The sequence below is a fragment of the Lynx rufus genome, unplaced genomic scaffold, assembly GCF_022079265.1.
Source record: "Lynx rufus isolate CCGP_SWC_20201006 ecotype Redwood Valley unplaced genomic scaffold, mLynRuf1.p SCAF_1, whole genome shotgun sequence".
NCBI lineage: Eukaryota > Metazoa > Chordata > Mammalia > Carnivora > Felidae > Lynx > Lynx rufus.
The window spans coordinates 204,603,262-204,624,805 of record NW_025814823.1 but is presented as its reverse complement, the minus strand read 5'-3'; the positions used below and the strand labels follow the sequence as shown (position 1 = coordinate 204,624,805).

The following is a 21,544-nucleotide window of genomic DNA, read 5'->3' as shown; positions in this document are numbered from 1 at the left end:
ACCAGGGCGTGTCCGCCTGATTGGAGGTAGTAGTGATGGTGGCTGCCTAAGTTGAAGAAAGGAAGTGCGGACACAGAGGTGTTTTAACTTAGCCTATCACTTAAAGGGAATTAGACTTGAGGAAGAGTAGAGTTCAATGGCAGGTCAATGGCGGAAGTTTTTCTGAGTAGCTACAACTAACATGCCTCTAGAAAACAGCAGATTGGAAGGTTAGATCAGTGGACCAGCCTCCACTAAGTGAGTGGAGGACTTTAGTGGATTAAGAAAACACATATATGCAAACAAGATACAATCCAATTTGTCGGAAGCCGAGCTATCCAACCAGCCTGATGGCAGGGCCCGGGGAGTGGACAGATGGGGACTGCAGGCGGTCCACCGACAGTGAAGCTTCTCGTACTCCCGCTTTGGTGGGAGTAATTGTAATTGTAATTTGGCCTTAATAAAAGTACCTGGGGAATTGTCTGTTGGGGAATTGCCCTCGGCAGGCCCCCTGGGAAAAGAACCATTGGGGAAAGAAATAAGGTTCCGCGAGGAAATTGTGCGGCCCAACATTTAGCCCTTGCCACCCCCTATAAAGACAACTCTACCTAAAGGAAGGATAGCCTCATACATTTGCCAGCAAAGGAGGAATAAATGGATTTAAAAGCCCCACTCCAGCAACAAAGGAGTGTATCTCTGGGCACAAGTTACTCCAACCCCTAGGCCCACTTGGCCCCCAGGAGGCATTCCAGATGATGATTGAACCTAGTCGGTTAAGGTACAGGATGGTTCATTAGTTCCTAGGTGCACTGTCTCTCTGAGAATGTATAAGGTGTGGGTTCCTAAGGCCCTCTTGGCCCCCTCCTGGAACCTCAGACCGAGGTGAACACTTTTGCTCCTCAAGCCACAAATGGTTCAGAGAAACAACTAAGAGGTCATGTCCCTGTAACTGTTCCACTTGAGGTGTTGAGAGAGATGACTTTTCATGAAAACAGCAAAGCAAATGCTTTATAGATTATAGATAAACGTAGATACATAATGAAAATAATGTAAGAAATTAATCAATAAGCAAAGGGCAGGAGGGAACGTTATGAGAAAATAACCATGTTATTCCTTAAAGGGTGATTACACATAGGAACATTTTTAGAATTAGGTAATGCTAGAAAACATAGATGACGCATGCTACAAGGAAATTGCTAACAAATATAATGCCACGTTTGCCACAAGAAAGCGGCCAGTTCAACACACTGCTGTTGTCTGTGTCCATTTTTATTTTTGTTTTTTGCCTTTTTTTTTTCACTTTTTAGCCGATGCCGTTCATCCTTCGGGAACCCCTGGACCTGCCGGAGCTGGACTCCGGCACCAATTTTCAATATAAATGTCGTATTGACACAAACTCTTTCAACGAGGTGAAAAACAAAATGGTGGCATGCGAAGTTGGCTGCTATATTTCTAGAGGTTACAACCACAGCTGTCACAGACCATTTAGAAGATAAGGATCGTTTCTGATGGTAGAAGTAGGAAAGAAGATAAACCCACATTTAAAATGTGCAGTTACTGGTTAAGCAATGAGTCATGGTCAAAGTCAATTCCCATTCTAATACAAAAACCACCCCTAAAATGCCAGTGTGACATTCCTAAATAAGGCCCTATATTTTAATAGCATTCCTTCGTTTTACCTGGAGAAAGAAAAAGTAGTTTTATAATTTAGTCAGAAAAAGCGATAGAAGATATATGCTTTATTTCCTTGGATTTCTGACATCATATACTTAAAAAAAAATCCCTACCTTATTCAAATATCCCCCCACTATATAATATTTATTATACCAACCAAAGTGACACAATCATTGCTCTCAAAAGATAATAGATTGTAAAATCTAATAGATTCTAAGATATAATAGATTGCAACCAATTGGTTAACAACAAAAAGAAAAACCAAAGTAAAATGAACATTTGTGACAGTTTACAGAGCTCTGTTTAACTTAATAAATAAGAAGAATATGCTTTGGATAAGGCGTTGCTTCAGCACTTCTCAGAGAATAAGGCACACAATCACTAGCATTACAAATCACAAATGTGTGAGAAAATCTAAAGACAGCAGATGGCACATAGGATACAAAAAAACAAAGCAAGTGTCTTTAGGGCACTGACGTTTATATCAAAGTGACATTAAACTGTGAAAATGTAAAATTTTATAGCAACCAAATTTTCCTTCTCTAATAAAGGTTAATCATTTTTGACAGGTTAACCTGAAAGGACAAAGGAAAAGGCAAATTTCCTGAAACTCCTTCATTTTGAAAAACGTATGTTTTGTCTCTCTGCATCAGGCATATGTTTTAAAAATTATTTAACTGGTATAATATTTTTAAATAGTGTGTAAACAAACTGATTGCAACTAAAACAATTTTAATGACACCTTAGGAGTTTACATCTGAAATAACATTACTGGTAAGTCCTTTTTTTGTGTGAATTCAAATTCCATGGTTATAAGCCATGTATTAATATTTTGTTAATTTAATTATGTTTTTTCAGAACAGTTAAAACCTTAACACATGGGATTCGGGGGCAAAGATACTAAAAAAATAATACTGGGGCGCCTGAGTGGCTCAGTCGGTTGAGAGTCTGACTCTTGATTTCGGCTCAGGTCATGATCTCTCGATTTGTGAGTTCAAGCCCCACATGAGGCTCTGTGCAACAGAGCAGAGCCTGCTTGGGACTCTCTCTCTCCCTCCCCCTCCCCCATTCATGAACACACTCTCTCTCTCAGAATAAATAGATGAACTTTAAAAAAAATAATACTTGAGTAATGTTACTACAGGCAACACATTACAATAATTATTTCCTAAAGTGATTCCTGAAACAATAATCTAGATCTAATATTAGTTACTATCTTTTATGAATATGATGATTTCTTACAAGTGTACTGGCACAGATTCCACCAGTAATCACAACTCACTAAAGTACCTGGCAAATCAAACTTCACTCAGGTTCAACATAGAGGAAAATGAAGAAATCTTAGTGGTCACCATACGTCTTATTCAGGATCTCATTTATTCTGGCTCTTTCACTGTTTCAGTATCTCAGGAAAATGTGGACACAAATGCCTTCAAATTAGGCACCCTACAATTCGATCTGTTTTTCATCCTGAAGTGGACTGCCTTAAATGTATACCTCCAGAAAATGTAACTGGATGTTAGTCTACTAGAGCTATTGGTAAAGCCAGATAAACAGAAGACACAATAAAAATATGTCATGGAATAAATGAAACTCTAATATTGTACTAGTGTATTATAGAAGAGAGAAGTAAAATTATAACAAATATATATATATATATATATATATATATATATATATATATTTAAAAAAGGGTGCATGCCTCCTGAGCAAGAGGATTCAGGAATTATAATAATTAATATAAATTTTTTAATTTATAATGTCAGCTACCCTTAATTATCGTCTGAACCATTTCCTTCTCTCAGAGTGGCATACAGTTACTTCAGACGTCAATCTGAATTCCATGTTTTGCAGACATCATTTGCCTGGTCCCTGTTAAATACATAACAAATGAACAGATATGAGGTAAAGAGGATGTGATTATGACATAAAGCCAGAATGGCAAAGGAGAAGTTTTTCCAAATGGGCATATCCACAAGCCGTGACGAATTCCATCTCGGATATGATGTGAGGTCCAGGATATAAATAACATCCAGGGGAGAAAGCACCATGAGTCTTTGAGCTTGAAAAGGTGCATAGTAAACTTCAAGGTCAGAGCCACGACAGGTATCACGGTAGAACAGTGAAGAAAAGGTCTTCGTGGAAGAGTCAAAGCAGCCTGCAGGGGAAAGTAGCTGGTATCATTTCCCTCTTGGCAAACAAAATTTTGTAGATGCTTCTTAATATTCTAAAATATTTTCCAGGAGTCTATTAGAAATGCAATGGAAACATTTTCTATGTCACCTGTGAATACACATATTCAATCTGGTATGTGTAAAGCAAAGAAGATATAGGTGTGAGTAGGATATTTCTTTGCATTAAAAATGGAATCAAGATCTCAAGAACCTGGCCATCAATTTTTTAAAGTCTTCTATTATTTGCTTAGAAAAGTCACAATATGAACATAATTTATATATCAAATGTATGGTTTGTGTAAATTTGGAGTTTTAGAGAATTATCTGGGGCCTCTAACAGCATTGAAAAAAAATCTCACAACCAAATAAAATATTCTTCTATCAATAAAGGCAAGAAAGACATATTTTGTTGTAACCGGTTTATATTGGCCTTGAATATTTTCAGAATGCACTTACAACAACATTTAGAAAGACTGTATTATTTTATTTTATTTTTTTAAGTTTATTTATTTTGAGAGAGAGAGAGAGAGAGAGACCATGAGTGCATGCGCTAGCTGGGGAAGGGCAGAGAGATCATGACCTGAGCTGAAATCAAGAGTCAGATGCTTCACTGCCTGAGCCACCCAGGCTCCTCTCAATTAGATAACTTCGAATGAAAAGGAAGCCGAGGATAGTGAAAATTGCCTAAATCTGAATCTCCCCACACATCCTCAAAAACACTACAGACAAGGACAAATAAAACTATACCAAATCCCACTCGGCATTAGACAGACGTCAGAGAGCACCTAAAACTTCAAATACTCTAAAGCATGAAGATAAACACCACATCAGCGTGCTCTCTTGCACACCTCCACCGCAAGCCAAGAAGGACGAGGCGACCTAAGATTGATCTAAAATTACTAGAAAGAGAAACACTGAAAAGGGCCCTCATAGATCAGAGCACCGGCTACAAAGCAAAAACTTCAAAGTGTGCATGATTCAAGGCATTACAAGGCACTGGTTCTGGGGGAGAAGATGATAAAGAGGAAGGGAGAGGAACCCTTTGGGGACGGTCAAGAGGAAAAGGAGTAGTGAAAAAAACAACTTAGGTACCTATAAAAAAAAATTAGGAGGCATAACCTTCCCACCACACTAAAATACAAGACATCTGTCAAAAAAACCGTACCTTGGGGGTGCCTGCGTGGCTCAGTCGGTTAAGCATCTGACTCTTGATTTCGGCTCGGGTCATGGTCTCCCAGTTCTGTGGCTTCGAACTCCACATTAGGCTCTGTGCTGACAGTGTGGAGCCTACTTGGGATTCTGTCTCCCTCTCTCTCTGCCCCTCCCCTGCTCGCTCTCTCTCTCTTTCTCTCTCAAAATAAATAAATAAAGTTAAAAAAGAGAGAGAGACAGACACTATACCTTGCCACCCTGTGAAGTCACACGGCTGGGGGGTCTCTTAAACGCACTACTTAAACCAGGGTTCTCTACTCCCACCAACTGACTAAACATCAATCAAGGCATTTATGCTACATTCCCCTTCCTTCTCCCTTCTCTACATTTTTAGCTGTTTTATTTCTACTTTGCCGGCACATGTGACATTTCTGTATTGTTACTCAATTCTTGTCTCTACCTTTGTTTTTTGGTTCCATACCCACGCTGTATCGTGCTCCTTAACAGCAGGGTGGGACAAGGGGGCCCGTGGTAGTCCCGACTTGGAAGAAAGCAATAGCCTGAAGTTGACGTGATTAGCAGTTATGCTCTGGATATGTCTGACTCTTTATGCATTCATTTGTGAAGTCTATTTATATTAATAGATGCTAAAGAAATTTCTGTTGCTTGGCTTACTTCTAAAACTTCAATCGAGACTTTTCCTTCATAGAAAAATAATGAATAATGGGGGCGCCTGGGTGGCTCAGTTGATTAAGCGTCCGACTTTGGCTCAGGTCATGATCTCGTCGTCTGTGGGTTTGAGCCTCACATTGGGCTCCATGCTGACAGCTCAGAGCCTGGAGCCTGCTTCGGATTCTGTGTCTCCTTCTCTCTCTGCCCCTCCCCTGCTCACGCTCTCTTTCTCTCTCAAAAATAAACAGACATTAAAAAAAAAGAAAAATAATAAAGAATAAAAGGACATTATCATAAAATTACAGAAGTAAAAATAGATCACTTAAAAAAAGAAGTAACAACAGACATTTAAAAAATAGTATCATAATGGGGTGCCTGGGTGGCTCAGTGGGTTAAGCGTTGGACTTCGGCTCAGGTCATGATCTCACAGTTCATGAGTCTGAGCCCCATGTCGGGCTCTGTGCTGACAGCCAGGAGCCTGGGGTCTGCCTCAGATTCTGTGTCTCGCTCTCTCTCTCTCTGCCCCTCCCCTGCTTGCACTCTGTCACTCTGTTTCTAAAAAAATCAATAAATGTTAAAAAAAATTTTTTAAATAGTATCATAAGTACTTAGTTTTGGTACTTATTACTGATGATCACAAACAGTTTTATGGTTAAAAACGTTCATATTTCATTTTTAAAAAAGGATCAGTACCAGCACTATGCTATACTTTCTATGCACTACCTCCTTTAATCCTTACAACAACTGGATGAGTTAGAGATGGTTTTACAGAGCGGGGAGCCGAGGCTTACAGAGAACAAGTAGCTTCCCCACGTTGTACAAACACTGAGTCTGTCTGACTCTTTGGCTCATAGTCTCAACACTACCGCTTCTAAGTGAGTCAAAGAATAAATATAGTAGGTAGCCTAAACGTTTTTAAAAATTACGATAGTTAAATTCTAGGTGAACGCACTTATGAACCACACTTTCTGTGGTTTAGCTTACCCAAATCTCTACTAACATTTATTGTGAACTATTTACCACGGTGCATCCTGTAACATGCTCTCTTAACACTCAAGACAACCCAACGAGATCAGTAAAGACAGAATCCACGTTTTACAGATGAGGGCACTGAGGCTTAAAGAAGGAAGGGGCTCTGCTAACACCACCACATACCGGGATTCAAACTCAGGTCTTCTGATGCCAATCTCAAACGCAGTGTTATTCTGCCTCCATTTATAGCCAAAAAGTTACACTATGTCTTTAATCAGGAATTAGTGATTCCTAACTGATTAAGTGTTTTCATAAGTGAGACAATCTCTGAGAAGTACCTGGTGTGTGACACATAAAGGAAAAAGTGATCATTTCTCGTTCATTCAACAAATATCTACCGAACACCTACGAGGTGAGCCAGGCTGCGTTCCAGGCAGTGGTGAGCAAGAAAAGTCCTTGCTCTGTGGGTCTGTATTTCTTTCCTGAAATATTTACAGGTCATAAACATGTAAAAGGTAGGCAAATCTGTTGACACTTAGAAAATATTATCTGAACAGGGGTGCCTGGGTGCCTCTTGATTTTGGCTTAGGTCATGACCCCAGGGTCATGGGATCAAGCCCTGGGTGGGTTCCATGGTGAGCGTGGAGCCTGCTTGAGCTTCTCACTCACTCATTCTCTCTCTCTCTTTCTCTCTCTCCTCCTCTGACCCTCTCTCCCGCTCGTGAGCACGCTCTCTCTCTAAAACGAAAAAAAAAAAAAAAGCAAAAAAAATATTGTCTGAACTGTCATTTTAAGCATAGCTCATTTACAAAGCTAGCAGGTCACTGTATAGCTAAACATCTGAAGCCTCAATGAAATTCCTCAAATTTCGCCACCAGCGACGGTATCCTAAGGAGTCCCTTGAAATGCACACCTTTGGTTCCAAGAGGGGCTGGGGAATGAATCTACTGAAGTCATTCCCTGGGACTCGGAATCATCTTAAAGCTGCTTCACTATTACAGAGCACGTAGGAGCTGCATACTAACTGTAAAACATGAAGCGTAAGGGGGAAAATCCTAACTGTGGCCCTGAAGAAAGAACACAGAAAAAAGAACCAGGTTAGCTCCGAGAATGACCCCCATTATTTTAAACCAGTGGGTTGATGCTTCCTTCAAGACTTGGCTAAGCACCGTCCTCGGTAAAGCCAGCACAGAACTCTCCAGGTACATTTAGTGAGTCCTTGCTCTGTATGCATCCTTGGCACTTTGTGAAGCCAAGTAACTTGATTAGCAACATGTCTGTATTCATCTTCAGGAAAGTACTGAGTGCTCAAAAAAATGGGATTGAATGAGCTTTCTTACTTTAAATTTTTTTTTTTTAACGTTTATTTATTTTTGAGACAGAGAGAGACAGAGCATGAACAGGGGAGGGGCAGAGAGAGAGGGAGACACAGAACTGGAAGCAGGCTCCAGGCTCTGAGCCATCAGCCCAGAGCCCGACGCGGGGCTCGAACTCACAGACTGTGAGATCGTGACCTGAGCTGAAGTCGGACGCTTAACCGACTGAGCCACCCAGGCGCCCCTGAGCTTTCTTACTTTAAAATAAAGATAACCCCTAGCTCTAAAATGATGCTGTGAAGGTCAATATAATGGTGTTAAAGACCAGAAAAATTAAACATGGATGCCTCCTACCTTTAAAGATAAAGATCCAGCTAGAAAAAAGTGGTCTACATCAATAACAGAGGCTAAAAATCCAGCTAAAATGATTTCTCCAAAGTCAGTTGTCTTCTTGACTCCAATGACAATTGCCCACAACCACATGCCAATCACGCAATGCACTGCATTATCTGAGAGGGCTCGAAGCCAGTCATTTTGCTGAATGATTGAAAACTGAAGAAGTCTGTCAGCTACTAGGCAAAATATTCCCAGACCGAGGCTGGAAAAAAGAGATTCAGTGCTACAAGACTGGAGTAAAGCATGGGTCTTCTCAGCCTCAGATGCCATCACAAATAATACGTCAGTATACAGCAAAAGCCATCAGGAGACAAACAGCTTATTCTTGTTTACATTCCCCAGTCACCCTAAAATAGAAAACAAAGAAAAATATTAATGCCACATAGCATTTAAACAAAACAAAATCAGCAATGATTTCACAAATACAAAATCAAATTGTAGAAACTGGTATTTAAAAAAATTTTTTTTAAATAGTTTGTTTATTTTTAAGAGACAGGATGTGAGAGGGGGAGGGGCAGAGAGAGAGGGAGACACAGAATCCGAAGCAGGCTCTAGGCTCTGAGCTGTCAGCAAGGAGCCCAATGCGGGGCTCGAACCCATGAACCGTGAGATCATAACATGAGTTGAAGTCAGATGCTTAACCGACTACGCCACCCAGACACCCCTGGTATTTTTTTTTTTTAAACTGTTGTCAGTAATTTCATTTTATTTTTCCCAGCTTTATTGAGATATAACTGATATATAACACTGTATAAGGTTAAGGTGTATAATGTGATGATTTCCTATGCGCATATATTGTGAAATGATTACCACAGTGTGGTTAACATCTCTGTCACCTCGCATAGTTACCTTTCTGTGCATGTGGCGAGAACATTTAAGACTACTCTGTTAGTAATTTTCAAGTGTAAGAAAATCGTATTTCTTACATGTTATATACAATATGCCATGTAGCACAAAGAGAATAGGAACACCAGTTTACATGTTAGTAGGTATCAAGGTGAATTTAAGAAAGCCCACCAACTGTAATCTATTACTTTGAGGTCATCCATCAGTTCTCTCTCTCAGCAATGTGTGCTACCTGGTAGTGGGCATCCGTGTCTGTGTACCCAGCATCTATTTTCCATACTTCTGAAAACAGCATCTCCTTTTAGGAAAAGTGCTCATCGCAAGACCCACTCTGGAGCTGACCAGTTAGAATTCCCTGTCTCTCTTAGTAGTAGTAATTAATTAGTAAGTAGTAATTAGTCATCATTTTCCAGTAGTGATTGGACTAGTGGTGAATACTCTAGTGATTAAGGTGACCCAGGCTGGGCCAATCAGACTCCCTTCTAGAATTTTCCTAAGTGGAGCTGGTAGGGGAAAGTTACTCTTCTTCTTACAGACCATGGGCTTCACTACACGGAGCACCCTAAAAACAAAGAACCATAAGGACTTCAAGTCCACAGGTCCAGTCTTTTAAGTTTCTCAGAGCTGGCCTCCTTCCTGCAGCTTACCTTTTACTTCTAGGAGCTACCCTAGCATTCTTCCAATAAATCCCTTTTTCCTTTCTGTTGCCTCTAACCAAAGAACTTTAATTGATATAAAAAGGCAATCATAATTCTGTGCTTAGTGCTTACCTGGCATAGGATACTGAAATCATTTATACAGTTAAAGTTATCAACATTATGTGATACCTGCAGTTTTTGTTTTATATTGTTCTGTTTTAATTCTGAGGCTAAAGAATAACTAAATGACGTATTAAGAACGATTCAACTTCCATTCTGTCATAAAAACTATACATAGCTCATAATATATATTCCGGAATTTATAAGGAAACATTCCTTGAATCAGAAAACAACTTGGAAAAAGATGAACTAAGTTGAAGGCCTTACACCATCTGATTTCAAGTTTTATAAAACCGCAGTAATTAAGACAGTGTGGTACCGATATAAAGATAGACAAATAGATTGATGAAACAGGATAGAAAGTGGGATCAGAAATAGATCCACCCATATACGGTCAATTGATTTTTAACAAACGTGCAAAAGCAAGTAAACGGAGAAAAGACGGTCCTTTCACCAAACACTGCTGGAACAACAGGATATCCATACGTAAAAATAATGAACCTCGGTCCATACTTTACTCCATATACAAAAATTAAGTCAAAATGGATTACAGACCTAAAAGTAAGATATAAAACTGTAAAACTCCTGGAAGAAAGCATAGAATATTTTTGTGTCCTTGGATTATGTAAAGAGTTCTTAGAAGCAACATCAAAAGGCCAATCTGTTTTTTAAAAATTGATACACTGAACTTTGTCAAAATTAAGAAGCTCTGCTCTTTGAAAAACATTAAGAGAATGAAACAACAAGCCACAGATTTGGGATAAAATATTCGCGTATCTCGTATTTGATAAAGGATTTCTACCCAGAACAAAGAATTCTCAAAACACAGTAACAGAAAAATAAACGAATACAAAAATGGGCTAAGGATTTGGAAAGGTCCATTACAAAGATAATATATAGTGGTCAACAAGCACATGAAATATGCTCAACGTCATCAATTATTAGGGAAATGCAAATTAAGGCCACAATGAGATACCAGATATACCTACTGGAATGGCTAAAATTAAAGACTTATCATCCCAAATGTTGAAGAGAGGTGGAGCAACCAGAACCCTCACACACGGCTGGTGGAAATATAAAATGGTAAACCACTTTTCAGTTTCTCCAAAGTTAAACATACTTCGATCATAGTCATTCTCCTCCCACGTATTTACCGGAGAGAAATGCAAGCATACAGACATACAAAGACTTGTACATGAACGTTCACAGCAGCTTTATCTACATTAGCTCCAAACTGGAAACAGCCCAACTGGCTAAACAAAACATGGAATAAAAAGAAATAAAAAAGTAATGCATACGAAAACATTGATGAACCTCAAATACTTAGTGAAATAAACCAAACCAAAAAGAAAAGAAAAATGGAGTAATAGTCAAAACCCATGTAACTAGACAACACAAAGAATGAGCCTTGGGGCGCCTGGGTGGCTCAGTCGGTTGAGCGTCCGACTTCGGCTCAGGTCATGATCTCGCTGTCCGTGAGTTCGAGCCCCGTGTCGGGCTCTGTGCTGACATCTCAGAGCCTGGAGCCTGCTTCGGATTCTGTGTCTCCCTCTCTCTCTGACCCTCCCCCATTCATGCTCTGTCTCTCTCTGTCTCAAAAATAAATAAACATTTAAAAAAAAATTTAAAACAAAACAAAACAAAACAAAGAATGAGCCTTAATGTCAACTATGGACTCCAATCAATGCACCAATGTTGGTTTATTAATTGTAACAAGTGTGCCACACTAACACAAAATGTTAATAATAGGGAGAAATATGTATGGAGGGAGAGGTAACATATGGAACACTCTGTACTATCTGCTCAATTTTTCTGTAAACCTAAGACTGCTCTCAAAAATGAAGTCTTAATTTTTAAAAATGACATAAATGAAGGAAATATGGGAAATTTTATAATTGTTCAATATCGGTAATGGATACCCTGTAGTTCATTATTCTATCCTCCACTTTTCTACATATTTAAAATTTTCATTTAGAAATTTTTTAAAGAATACATAATGATTCCATTTATATAAAATCCTAGAAAATGCCAATCAACTTAAGTGACAGAAAGCAGATCAGTGGTTGCCTGGGGAAGGGAGGGACTTAGAAGGATTAAAAAGGAACATAAGGAAACTTTGGGGGAAGAGTTATGTTCACTATCTTGATTATGGTAATAGTTTCATGGTTCATAGTTTCATGTATACATCAAAATGAATCAAGGTCAAGAATGCTAGCTTCTCCTGCAGATCACCCACAGCATCAAAACTGGAGTTGGTGAGAAGGCAATGCAGATTCCATTCTGTCCTTGCTCTCCTCCACATTGTTTCCCTTTTTGACTGTCTGCCTAGCTGATCTGCAGCAGCTTCAGGCCCGACAATAGACTCAGAGGCAAGCGTCTGCCCAGAATGCTCTCCCAGACCCCACAATTACAGAAGGTCTAACCCCTGTCATAAATCCCACATTATTTAGCAGGCAAGTAGTTCTTCTTTGATGGAACTTAGCTAATACAAGATCCAGACCATTTTATTGAGTAAGAAGACAACATTGATGGTGTTATTCCCTTCCAATGGAATCTATAAATTTAATATACTCCTAATTACAATCAAAAGGCATTTTCTTTTAGGAACTTCATGAAATGTTTCTAAATTTCATTTAGAAGAGCAAATACCGGGTGCCTGGGTGGCTTACTTGTTAAGCATCTGACTTCGACTCAGGTCATGATTTCACAGTTCATGAATTCGAATCCCACTTTGGGTGAGTTTGTGCCCCGCTTCGGGTGAGCTCAAGCCCTGCTTTGGGTGAACACGGGCTCTGCTTCAGGTAAAATAAAGGAGTAAACTTGAAAAAGCAGAGTATCATAAGTACTAAAAGGTGAATACAAAGTCCAGAAACAGATTAAGTGAGTGTATGGGGGAGTGGGGAATGTGTGTATAATTCTAAACTGATAGAGGAACACTTATTATTTAACTCAGATCCTGTATCAGTTAGGGTTCCTAAGTGCATGGAAAAGAAAAGAAGTAAATGCAAAACACAAAACTTATTAAAAGGATATTGGAAATCACAGACTTGCCAGGTTTTAAGAACCAGGCCTCAAATCTATGCCTCAAGTACCTCAGTGAAAATGACACCAGACAACTGGTCTGGTGACGATCTCCCTACCACTGACCGCAGCTTACACTGCCCAACCCGTCACCAGATGTTACCACTGGCATTGGTGTCAAAGCTGCACTGTCTGCTGCGGCCATGAAAGATTCTTGGCAGTATTTGTTTTTTCTTTTTTTTTTTTTAATCTCAATGCAAAATTTGGAGTAGGGCAGGGTATGTGTCTGATTGGCTGGCTCTACATTACATGACCAGACCTTTGCTGCAAGGGAGGTTGGAAAAGACAGTACTTAGCTTTTTCAGCATGTATTGTAGAAAGAGTGCTCTTTGTTTCTTCCAGTTGCATTAGAAGAGCAATCTGACAAATACACTATCTGGACAGGAAGTGAGCAGTCCACACTGGTTGTTAGTCTGTTAAGTGCTAAGAAGTACTGGAGAGAGTCAATCATCAGACGAAACCTGAGACTGGGTCATCTGCTTTCAATCTGTGCAATGCACAGTTCTACACAGTAAAGCTGTTAAATCAACTCTAGGTTTTAAAGCTGTTAAATCAAACAACATTCAAATGGATTACAGTTTTGCAATATAATTGACCATTTCCCTGGTTAAATTAAGAAAGGGAATCTGTTTCGTTGACTAGCTGCTTGGAAAATTTCTATGATTAGACAGCTTTTGTAATCAGTTTGATTATCAAGTTTGGGATATTTACATGAATTTGTAAACAGACTTCTACATAGTTCAGCCAGGTAGACTTTTAGAGGGGAGCTCAAAATTATTTTAAAAATATTGATAGACATGACTACATAAGAATGTAAAACTTGTGCATGGCAAAGTTAAAGACAAATGGAGGAAATTTAGAACCTTTATGATGGAGAAAGATTTAAAGTTTTACTTTATTAAGGGCACTTAAAATTAAGAAGGAAAAATAAGTACCCCAGTAATAAAGTGGGCAATGTCTATGGAAAGGCAATTTTGAAAAGGAAGAAATACAAATATCAAAAATTACTAGAAGATTTCAACTTTATTAGTAATCAATTGAATTTAAATTAAAACAATAAGGGGTGCCTGGGTGGCTCAGTTGGTTAAGCGTCCAACTTTGGCTCACATCATGATCTCACTGTACATGAGTTCGAGCCCTGCATCAGGCTTGCTGCTGTCAGTGGGGAGCCTGCTTCAGATCCTCTGTCTCCCTCTCTCTCTGCCCCATCCCTGCTCACGCGCTCTCTCTCTCTCAAAAATAAATAAGCATTAATAAATTAATTAAAACAATGAGATTTCAATGTAAGATTGACAAAAAAATTGCTAATACTTTCTGTTAGTAGTGGTAGAGAAATGATCACTCATACTGAGTATTAGCAGGAGTGTAAGTTGGTATAATTTTTAGGGGACAATTTGACAATAAATGTATCAAAAACCATTTAAAAATGAACAAATATTTTTGACTCAGCATTTCCAACTCTACAAATTTATCCACAGAAAATAAGTAGATTTAAATACAAAGAGGTATATATGGATATTCAGTATGGCATTGTTTATAATAAGGAAAAAATTAGAAATTAAAGGTCCTAAATACAAGACTTAGTGAAATTAATTTCAAACAATTAAGCAGCCATTAAAAAACACTTATTCCTATTTTTACTGACATGAAAAGATGTTCAAAATATTAACATTTAAAAGGCAGCCTGTAAGATAATATGTAAAATATTACTTTTTATTAAAAATATGTACTTATACTGTACATTTAAAAATAGAGAAGACTGTTCATTTGGCTCCTATCTCACTCATGGGCTTACATATGATCATTACTTTTTTCCCCTTGTTTGATTCCCTAAACATTTTCAATGCCTTAATATTATGACCACAAAACCATTAAAGCTACTCTGAAAAGTTAGTCAGAAGTCATTAAACAACTCAGACCATGATGCTTGTCAGCCTCTTCAAAGTATAATTTTTAAAAAGTAGAAGTATATTTATAACATCATAAATATGTATTAATAAAAATATGAGAATATATAACATTAATAAACATTAATAGAGGTGCCTGGGTGGCTCAGGTTAAGCACCCAACTCTTGATTTTGGCTCAGGTCATGATCTCACGGTTTGTGAGTTCAAGGCCTGCATCGGGCTCTGCACTCACGGTGCGGAGCCTGCTTGGGATTCGTTCTCTCCCCTCTCTCTCTACCCCTACCCCACCTGCTCTCTCTTTCAAAAATAAACAAAAAAAAATTAAAATTAAAATAAACCTTAATAAAATTTTATACAATTCTTATAAGCCAAATTTATACTATAAAAATTATTTGCTCCTATTTATGTATTAGTTGACACATGCAAAGACTACAAAAGATTTCTCTGTCTCCAGGTGAAATAAACTTATAGAGATTCCTTTAATTCTTTCATATTGTGAAGAAGACTTGCTTTGCACAGACCAACTGTGCAAATGATAATGGAGTCTACGACAATCCTCAAATTCTTGTCATTTGCAATAATGAAATCTGTTCTGAAAAGCACTAAGATTGGGTTTGAGTCTACAGATTCTTCCAGGATGAGGAAATAATGATTTCAAAGTAGTTTCAAGCAAGAGATATGACCAAAATGTAAGAATGCAAAAGATACCTCCAAGGTCATGAATCCTTTAATTAAACCCGAGGATTTACAGTCCCATAAATGAATCATTTGTTTCTACTTTACAAATAAACTCTTGACACTTGCATGGATAAAGAAGTCAACATATTTAAAGGTTCAGTGCACATTATTTTAAAGTTTATAAAATATCCCTTTGAACCAAAACTAGATGCCAGTATCCACTTAGCCAGATGGGAATCGGGACACACAAATTTGAATTAATGACCAAGTCAGAGAGGTGCTGCACTGGCAGCAATATTCCCCTCCTTCAGTAAGCAGTGGCCTGCAAATTAGCACGAAGGAGAAAGAAGGCCACTCAGGCAGATGAGTGTGAGAGGGAAGGCTGTGCACACTCACACAAAAGCCTAACAGAAAAGCTCTGCTGCCACTGAAACTATGCTTATTCAGGAAAACCTTGGTTTGCGAGCATAACTCATTCCGGAAACATGCTTGTAATCCAAAGCACTTGTATGTCAAAGCGGGAGAAATACTGGAAACTCAGATGACTTGTTCCACATCCCAAAAATATTCACATAAAAATCATTACAATACTGTAACAGAAGACACAACAATAAAGAAAATACAAAATATAAAGACAAATAAATTAACCTGCACTTACCTTTGAAAACCTTCGTGGCTGGTGTGAGGGAGACAAGAGAGAGGGTTATTGTGTAGGATGACTTTCACTATCACTAATGAAATCACTGCTATCTACTGGCTCAATGGAATCCTTTTCTGCATGGGGGCCATTGTATACACTTGCATGGATGTCAACTATACTACATTATTAATAAACTCTTGTCATATACTGTATTTAATGTAACTGGCAATAATGCAGCAGAGGAGAGGGTCTCTATCTGCAGGCAACCTGACCTAGAATGAAGCAAAGCATTCCTAAGCTTACTCATGTATGGAAAAGCAAAGGACTGTTGAAGTGACAAAAAATACACTATCGCCAGTTTTGGGTACCTTCCAATGTTCTGAAAAATCACTGATTTCTGCCAAACACCACAGCATGAGGCCCAGCATCTGAGCAAGGGAGACGATCACCCACCATCCCGCAGAGAGAGAGAGAGAGAGAGAGAGAGAGAGAGAGAGAGAGAAAAGAACGATTGTCTCATTTGTGATCATGTGACATTAGGCATCATGTACTACTCAGTCGCAGAACAAGTTACTCACAACACAAGGTTTTACTGTATATGCATTTATTACAAATTTATTTTCAAATCTTATCTCAGAAAGGAGACAAAAAAAAAAAAGGTCATTATCCACTTAATTGCAAATTGCATTACATCCAAACTCTTTTACTCTTTTTTTAAGATTTTACTTTTAAGTGATCTCTACACCCAACATGGAGCTCGAATTCACAACCCTAAGACCAAGAGTCACACAGTCCACTAACTGAGCCAGCCAGGTACCCCCATCTTCTTTTACTCTTGAAACAATTTTTAACATCCCAAAATATATTTAAATGTTACTAACCTTGTGTTTTACATAAGTTCAGATTCTAAAAAGACAGGGTAGCTAATGAAGTGTTAAGAGCAAAGTGAAACATCAAAAGATCACTTCAAGTATTTAAATGATGATTCAAATTTAAAGTGACCCGAAAAAGAAGACCTTATTGTTTATAACTATATCGTTGTTTGAATAGGAACACATACACAAAACGGGGCAGCATGAAATACATTTTATAAATGGAAAGTATAAAACAGTTTGCTTGATGAGAGAACAACAAAAGACTAATGAGGGAAGTAAATCCCTTAGCCCGTCAAGTTTTTTAGATGCCTGCAGGTCTGCAAACTTCTGGACTGCAAGTACATGGGCCCCTGAGCCAGAATCACCCAGCTAAGCCTTTTCCGAGACCACAGACACAGTGAGATAATACTTGTTAAATGTTTTAAGCCTCTAAGTTTCGGGGTAATTTGTTATACAGTAATAGGTATCTAACACAATACTGTTTCATTCATTCATTCATTCAGAGAGGGCACAAGTGAGCAAAGGGCAGAGAGAGAGAGAGAAAGAGAGAGAGAGAGAGAGAGAGAATCCCACAAGGGGCAGAGGCAGGGGGGAAAGAAAGAGAAGCGGGGCTGGTGTTCACCTGAAGCAGGGCTTAGCTCACCCGAAGTGGGGCAGGAGCTCACCTGGAAGCAGGGCTTGAGCTCATCTGATGTGGGATTCGAACTCCTGAACCCTGAGATCATGACCTGAGCCCAAGTCAGATGCTTAATGACTGAGCCACCCAAGGACCTGTTTCCTTTTTTTAAAAAAGATATAATATGGGAGTGCCTGGGTGGCTCAGTCGGTTGAGTGTCCAACTTTGGCTCAGCTCATGATCTCATGATTCATGAATTCAATACCTGCGTCAGGCTCTGTGCTGACAGCTCAGAGCCTGAAGCCTGCTTCAGCTTTTGTGTCTCCCTCTCTCTCTGCCCCTCCCCCACTCATGCTCTGGCTCTCTCGTGCGCTCTCTCTCAACAATAAACATTAAAAAAAGTTAAAAGAGTATAATTATGGTCCTAGAAATACAATTCTGACATCTATTCCACTCCAATTAGTGCAGATATTTAACATCTCTGGCTTAGATTCTGAGTATGAGAAAGAATTTTTTTCTTTTGGAAAAAGAAATTTAATGAATGTAGTCCTTTTATTTATTGTCTCTGACTAGGACACCCAAGTGTATCCATTTTTCGTCATACCTTTTTCTACCTCCTACCCCTTCCCTATAAGTAGAATGGACCTCAAAAACTGTAAAATAACGATTTATTCTACATAGTCACTTTTGTTAGGCAGTTCTGTTAAGACTAGTAACTATAATTTTCTCTTAAATCTGTCATGCATAAAACCTAATGTGCACAAGGTATTCGACAAATATTTCAGTATACTAATACAAGGTATAAGCAGGGAAGCAACCCTCAGCCTATGAACTAAACATATTATTTAGGATGACTTCTCATCTCCTAACAACCAGTTACCCAGATGATAAATTTCTCCTTATGACTTGTAGCCACTTTCTACAATGGTAAAACTGCCACACCCCATCCCATTACAGTAAAATGTCATCAACTATGGGGCCTTTAAAGTATACATACATAGTAGTAGGGCGCCTGGGTGGCTCAGTCGGTTAAGCGTCCCACTTGGGCTCAGGTCATGATCTCACCGCTTGTGAGTTCGAGCCCCGCGTCCGGCTCTGTGCTGACAACTCAGAGCCTGGAGCCTGCTTTGGATTTTGTGTCTCCCTCTCTCTCTGCCCCTCCTCTGCTCATGTTGTCTGTCTCTCAAAAATAAACTTTAAAAACATTTTTTAAAAAAGTATACATAGTAGTAATCTTTCCTTAACTCACAAACATAGTTACTTTAATTATACACTATGATGCATTAATAATCTTAGACAAATATTTCTGCCAAAACAAAGAGCTAACAAATTCCCCATGTAAATGTCACCTACTTCCCTCTCTCATCACACAAAAATTTATAAAAACCTGAGGTAAACGTAGTCCCAAATCCAACAACTACCTTTAGTATTGTTTTACAAAGAAGTCTTTTTCACTGTTGGTGCTGCAAAAGTTCATATATATTTTTTTTTAATTTTAATTTCTTTAAGTCATTTCTACACCCAAGGTGGGGCTCCAACTCAAACCAGAGATCAAGTAGCAGGCTCCGCCCAGTGTGCCAGCCAGACGCCCCAAATACATATATATTTTTAATGCTACAATACCTAGAGCAGATGCCCAATCTAATGCAGCTAATTTGCAAAGGAAGGAAACACAAATCCTCACTTTCACAGAAACTTTTTATAGCCTGAACATAAAATGTTTAATTCCTACACTATTTGTAACAAAACATACAATTCTGAATCTCAGTATATTTCAAATCTCGGCAAATTCCCAAAGCGTTCTTTCCTAAGGCTGGTGTGATGCAATAATCTTAAAATGCCGATTAAGAAAATGGGGCAGGAAGGCCTGGCGTCAACGTTACCAAACATTCCATGTGCAGGGAAGAGACCGTATCACACTTTTAACAGTCACGCCTCCAGGGATCCGGAGCGGGCAGGACTGTCGTGCCTGGTAAAGAGGGCAATGGGCAACTCCGGCAAGACCCCCGCCACGCCGCCCTGGGCCAGGGAAACGCCGGGGCACAAAGCCTAGGGGAGGACCCGGTGCTTATGGAATCTCGAAGGCGCGACGAAGCCTGAGGGAGACGCCGGGGCTTCGCGCAGATCCCGGGACCATCAGACAGTGACGGCCCACGGGTTCAGCACACCCCGCTTGCTCTCGCGTCCCGCGCGCTCGCCGCCCCTGCACGCCCACCCCATCCAGACTCTGGAGCTTCGGCCTCCCACCTCAGGACGCAGTTTCGCGGCGTCCATTCCGTCCCCTTCCCGCCCAGTCCCTCGCGGAGCCCAGCCGCACCCACCCTCAGCTCTCAGGTTGAAGTCCTTCGCAGCACAAACGGCGGCCCCGCCTCTCTTCCCTCCCCTAGGCCGGCACCATAGAGACGCCGGACGCCGGCCAGAGCGGCCCCAGCACCTGCCAAACGTCCGCCGAGAGGACGCCGGGATACTGGCCCTATGCATAACGGACCGGAACGGATAGCTCTGGGGTCCGCTGGTGGAGGTGGTGGGTTCCTGCAGTTTTCTCCCGCCGTACCACATAAGGAGACCTTTGGGATAGTGGGGGGATAAGTGCAAAGTGCCTTGTTGGTTTCCTCTGTCAAACCTGAGCATTCGTTCTTGGCTGTGCCGGCGCCGTGCCCCAGACTTAGCCGATATACCCATAATGCACCCTCCCTGGCGGCTAGAAAGCTAAGAAAGCAGAAGTGGCCTCACCGAATGTCGGAGGCACAGGCCATACGCTTAGACGCTTGAGCTAGGAGCCACAGGCCGTCTTGGGTCCCGAAGAGGTAGAGAAATGTCTTTCAAGTTGGGCGTCGGAGAGTTTTTCAGGAGACGGTGACACCACGCGGCTTTGCGGGTCGGCCGCTCCTCCATAGCGCTCCAACGCCCCCTTGGGGAATTCTTGATAATTATACTTCGCCACTTTGTGGGCGGACGGTGGGTGCTACACTTTATTGTAGCAGCAGTGGCAGGCCTGGCTTAATCGTGACTGCTAAACGCACAGGAGTTGAAAAAACTGCGTAAAATGTAGCTTGACCCTAATTAACCAAACTCACAAGATGCAGCTTTTTAATGGGACTGTGGTCAGGTCCCAGCCCGTCTTTTGCCTGAGTGAGCACCGAGGAGATGTCTAGCTTGGCACTGGCTCTAGGAAGCACTGGCCCAAAAGAATAGGCTCAAAGAGGGGCATTGCTTTCTTCTTCCTACCTACAGTTTCTCAGAACAAGTGTCAGATGGAAAGCAAGGGTAGTAGTGGGATTATATTAATCATAGAGTTGAAAGAGAATTCTGTAGTAGAAAGTGAGATCTTCAATATCAAGCAAACTCCTAGGCCTCTCACAAAACCCTGAAGTGTGACTCAGTTTCTCGGTGATAGAACTTTTCATTGCTTGCCACTCTCTTGGTCCTTAGCCAGTGGAAAAGATTCAACTGAGGAAAACGATACACAATTTAACTCACATAGTTTAAAAGCTAATCAAAAAGAACACATTAACCACAATATGGGGTGCTTTTAGTCATGATAAGGACAATTTGTCTCAATTGTAGTAACAATTTCACATTGCCCTTATGGCAGCATTGTACATCTTATACTCCAGGCTTTCCAATCCTATAGAAGAACAACATGGAAGGCTTCCTGCAACCAAAACAAAGAGAAAGGGTTAGTTCTTTTCTGTGCAGTCAGCCTACAGCCCGAAGGCACTGATTCATTTCTACAACACATACTGAATTCTCTGTGTGCTGAACACCATGCTTAGTAACAGGCTATAGAATGACTTTATGGAGCTC

At 40.0% G+C, this 21,544-nt stretch overlaps 1 protein-coding gene across 2 annotated transcripts; it reads right to left on the bottom strand.

The window, feature by feature from the left end:
* Window positions 1-2,713: 2,713 nt before the first annotated feature.
* Window positions 2,714-20,630, bottom strand: TMEM267 (transmembrane protein 267). 2 transcript variants are annotated; one of them, XM_047092944.1, is made up of 3 exons: window positions 20,471-20,630; window positions 8,294-8,682; window positions 2,714-3,811 (listed from the first exon to the last, which is right to left on the bottom strand). In XM_047092944.1, exons 2-3 carry the CDS (start codon window positions 8,603-8,605, stop codon window positions 3,476-3,478), a joined length of 648 nt encoding a protein of 215 aa, XP_046948900.1. In that variant the 5' UTR covers window positions 8,606-8,682; window positions 20,471-20,630; the 3' UTR covers window positions 2,714-3,475. The 2 variants fall into 2 exon arrangements, with proteins under 2 accessions (XP_046948900.1, XP_046948909.1); XM_047092953.1 differs by lacking the exon at window positions 20,471-20,630 and adding an exon at window positions 20,059-20,408.
* Between the last annotated feature and the right edge of the window lie 914 nt (window positions 20,631-21,544).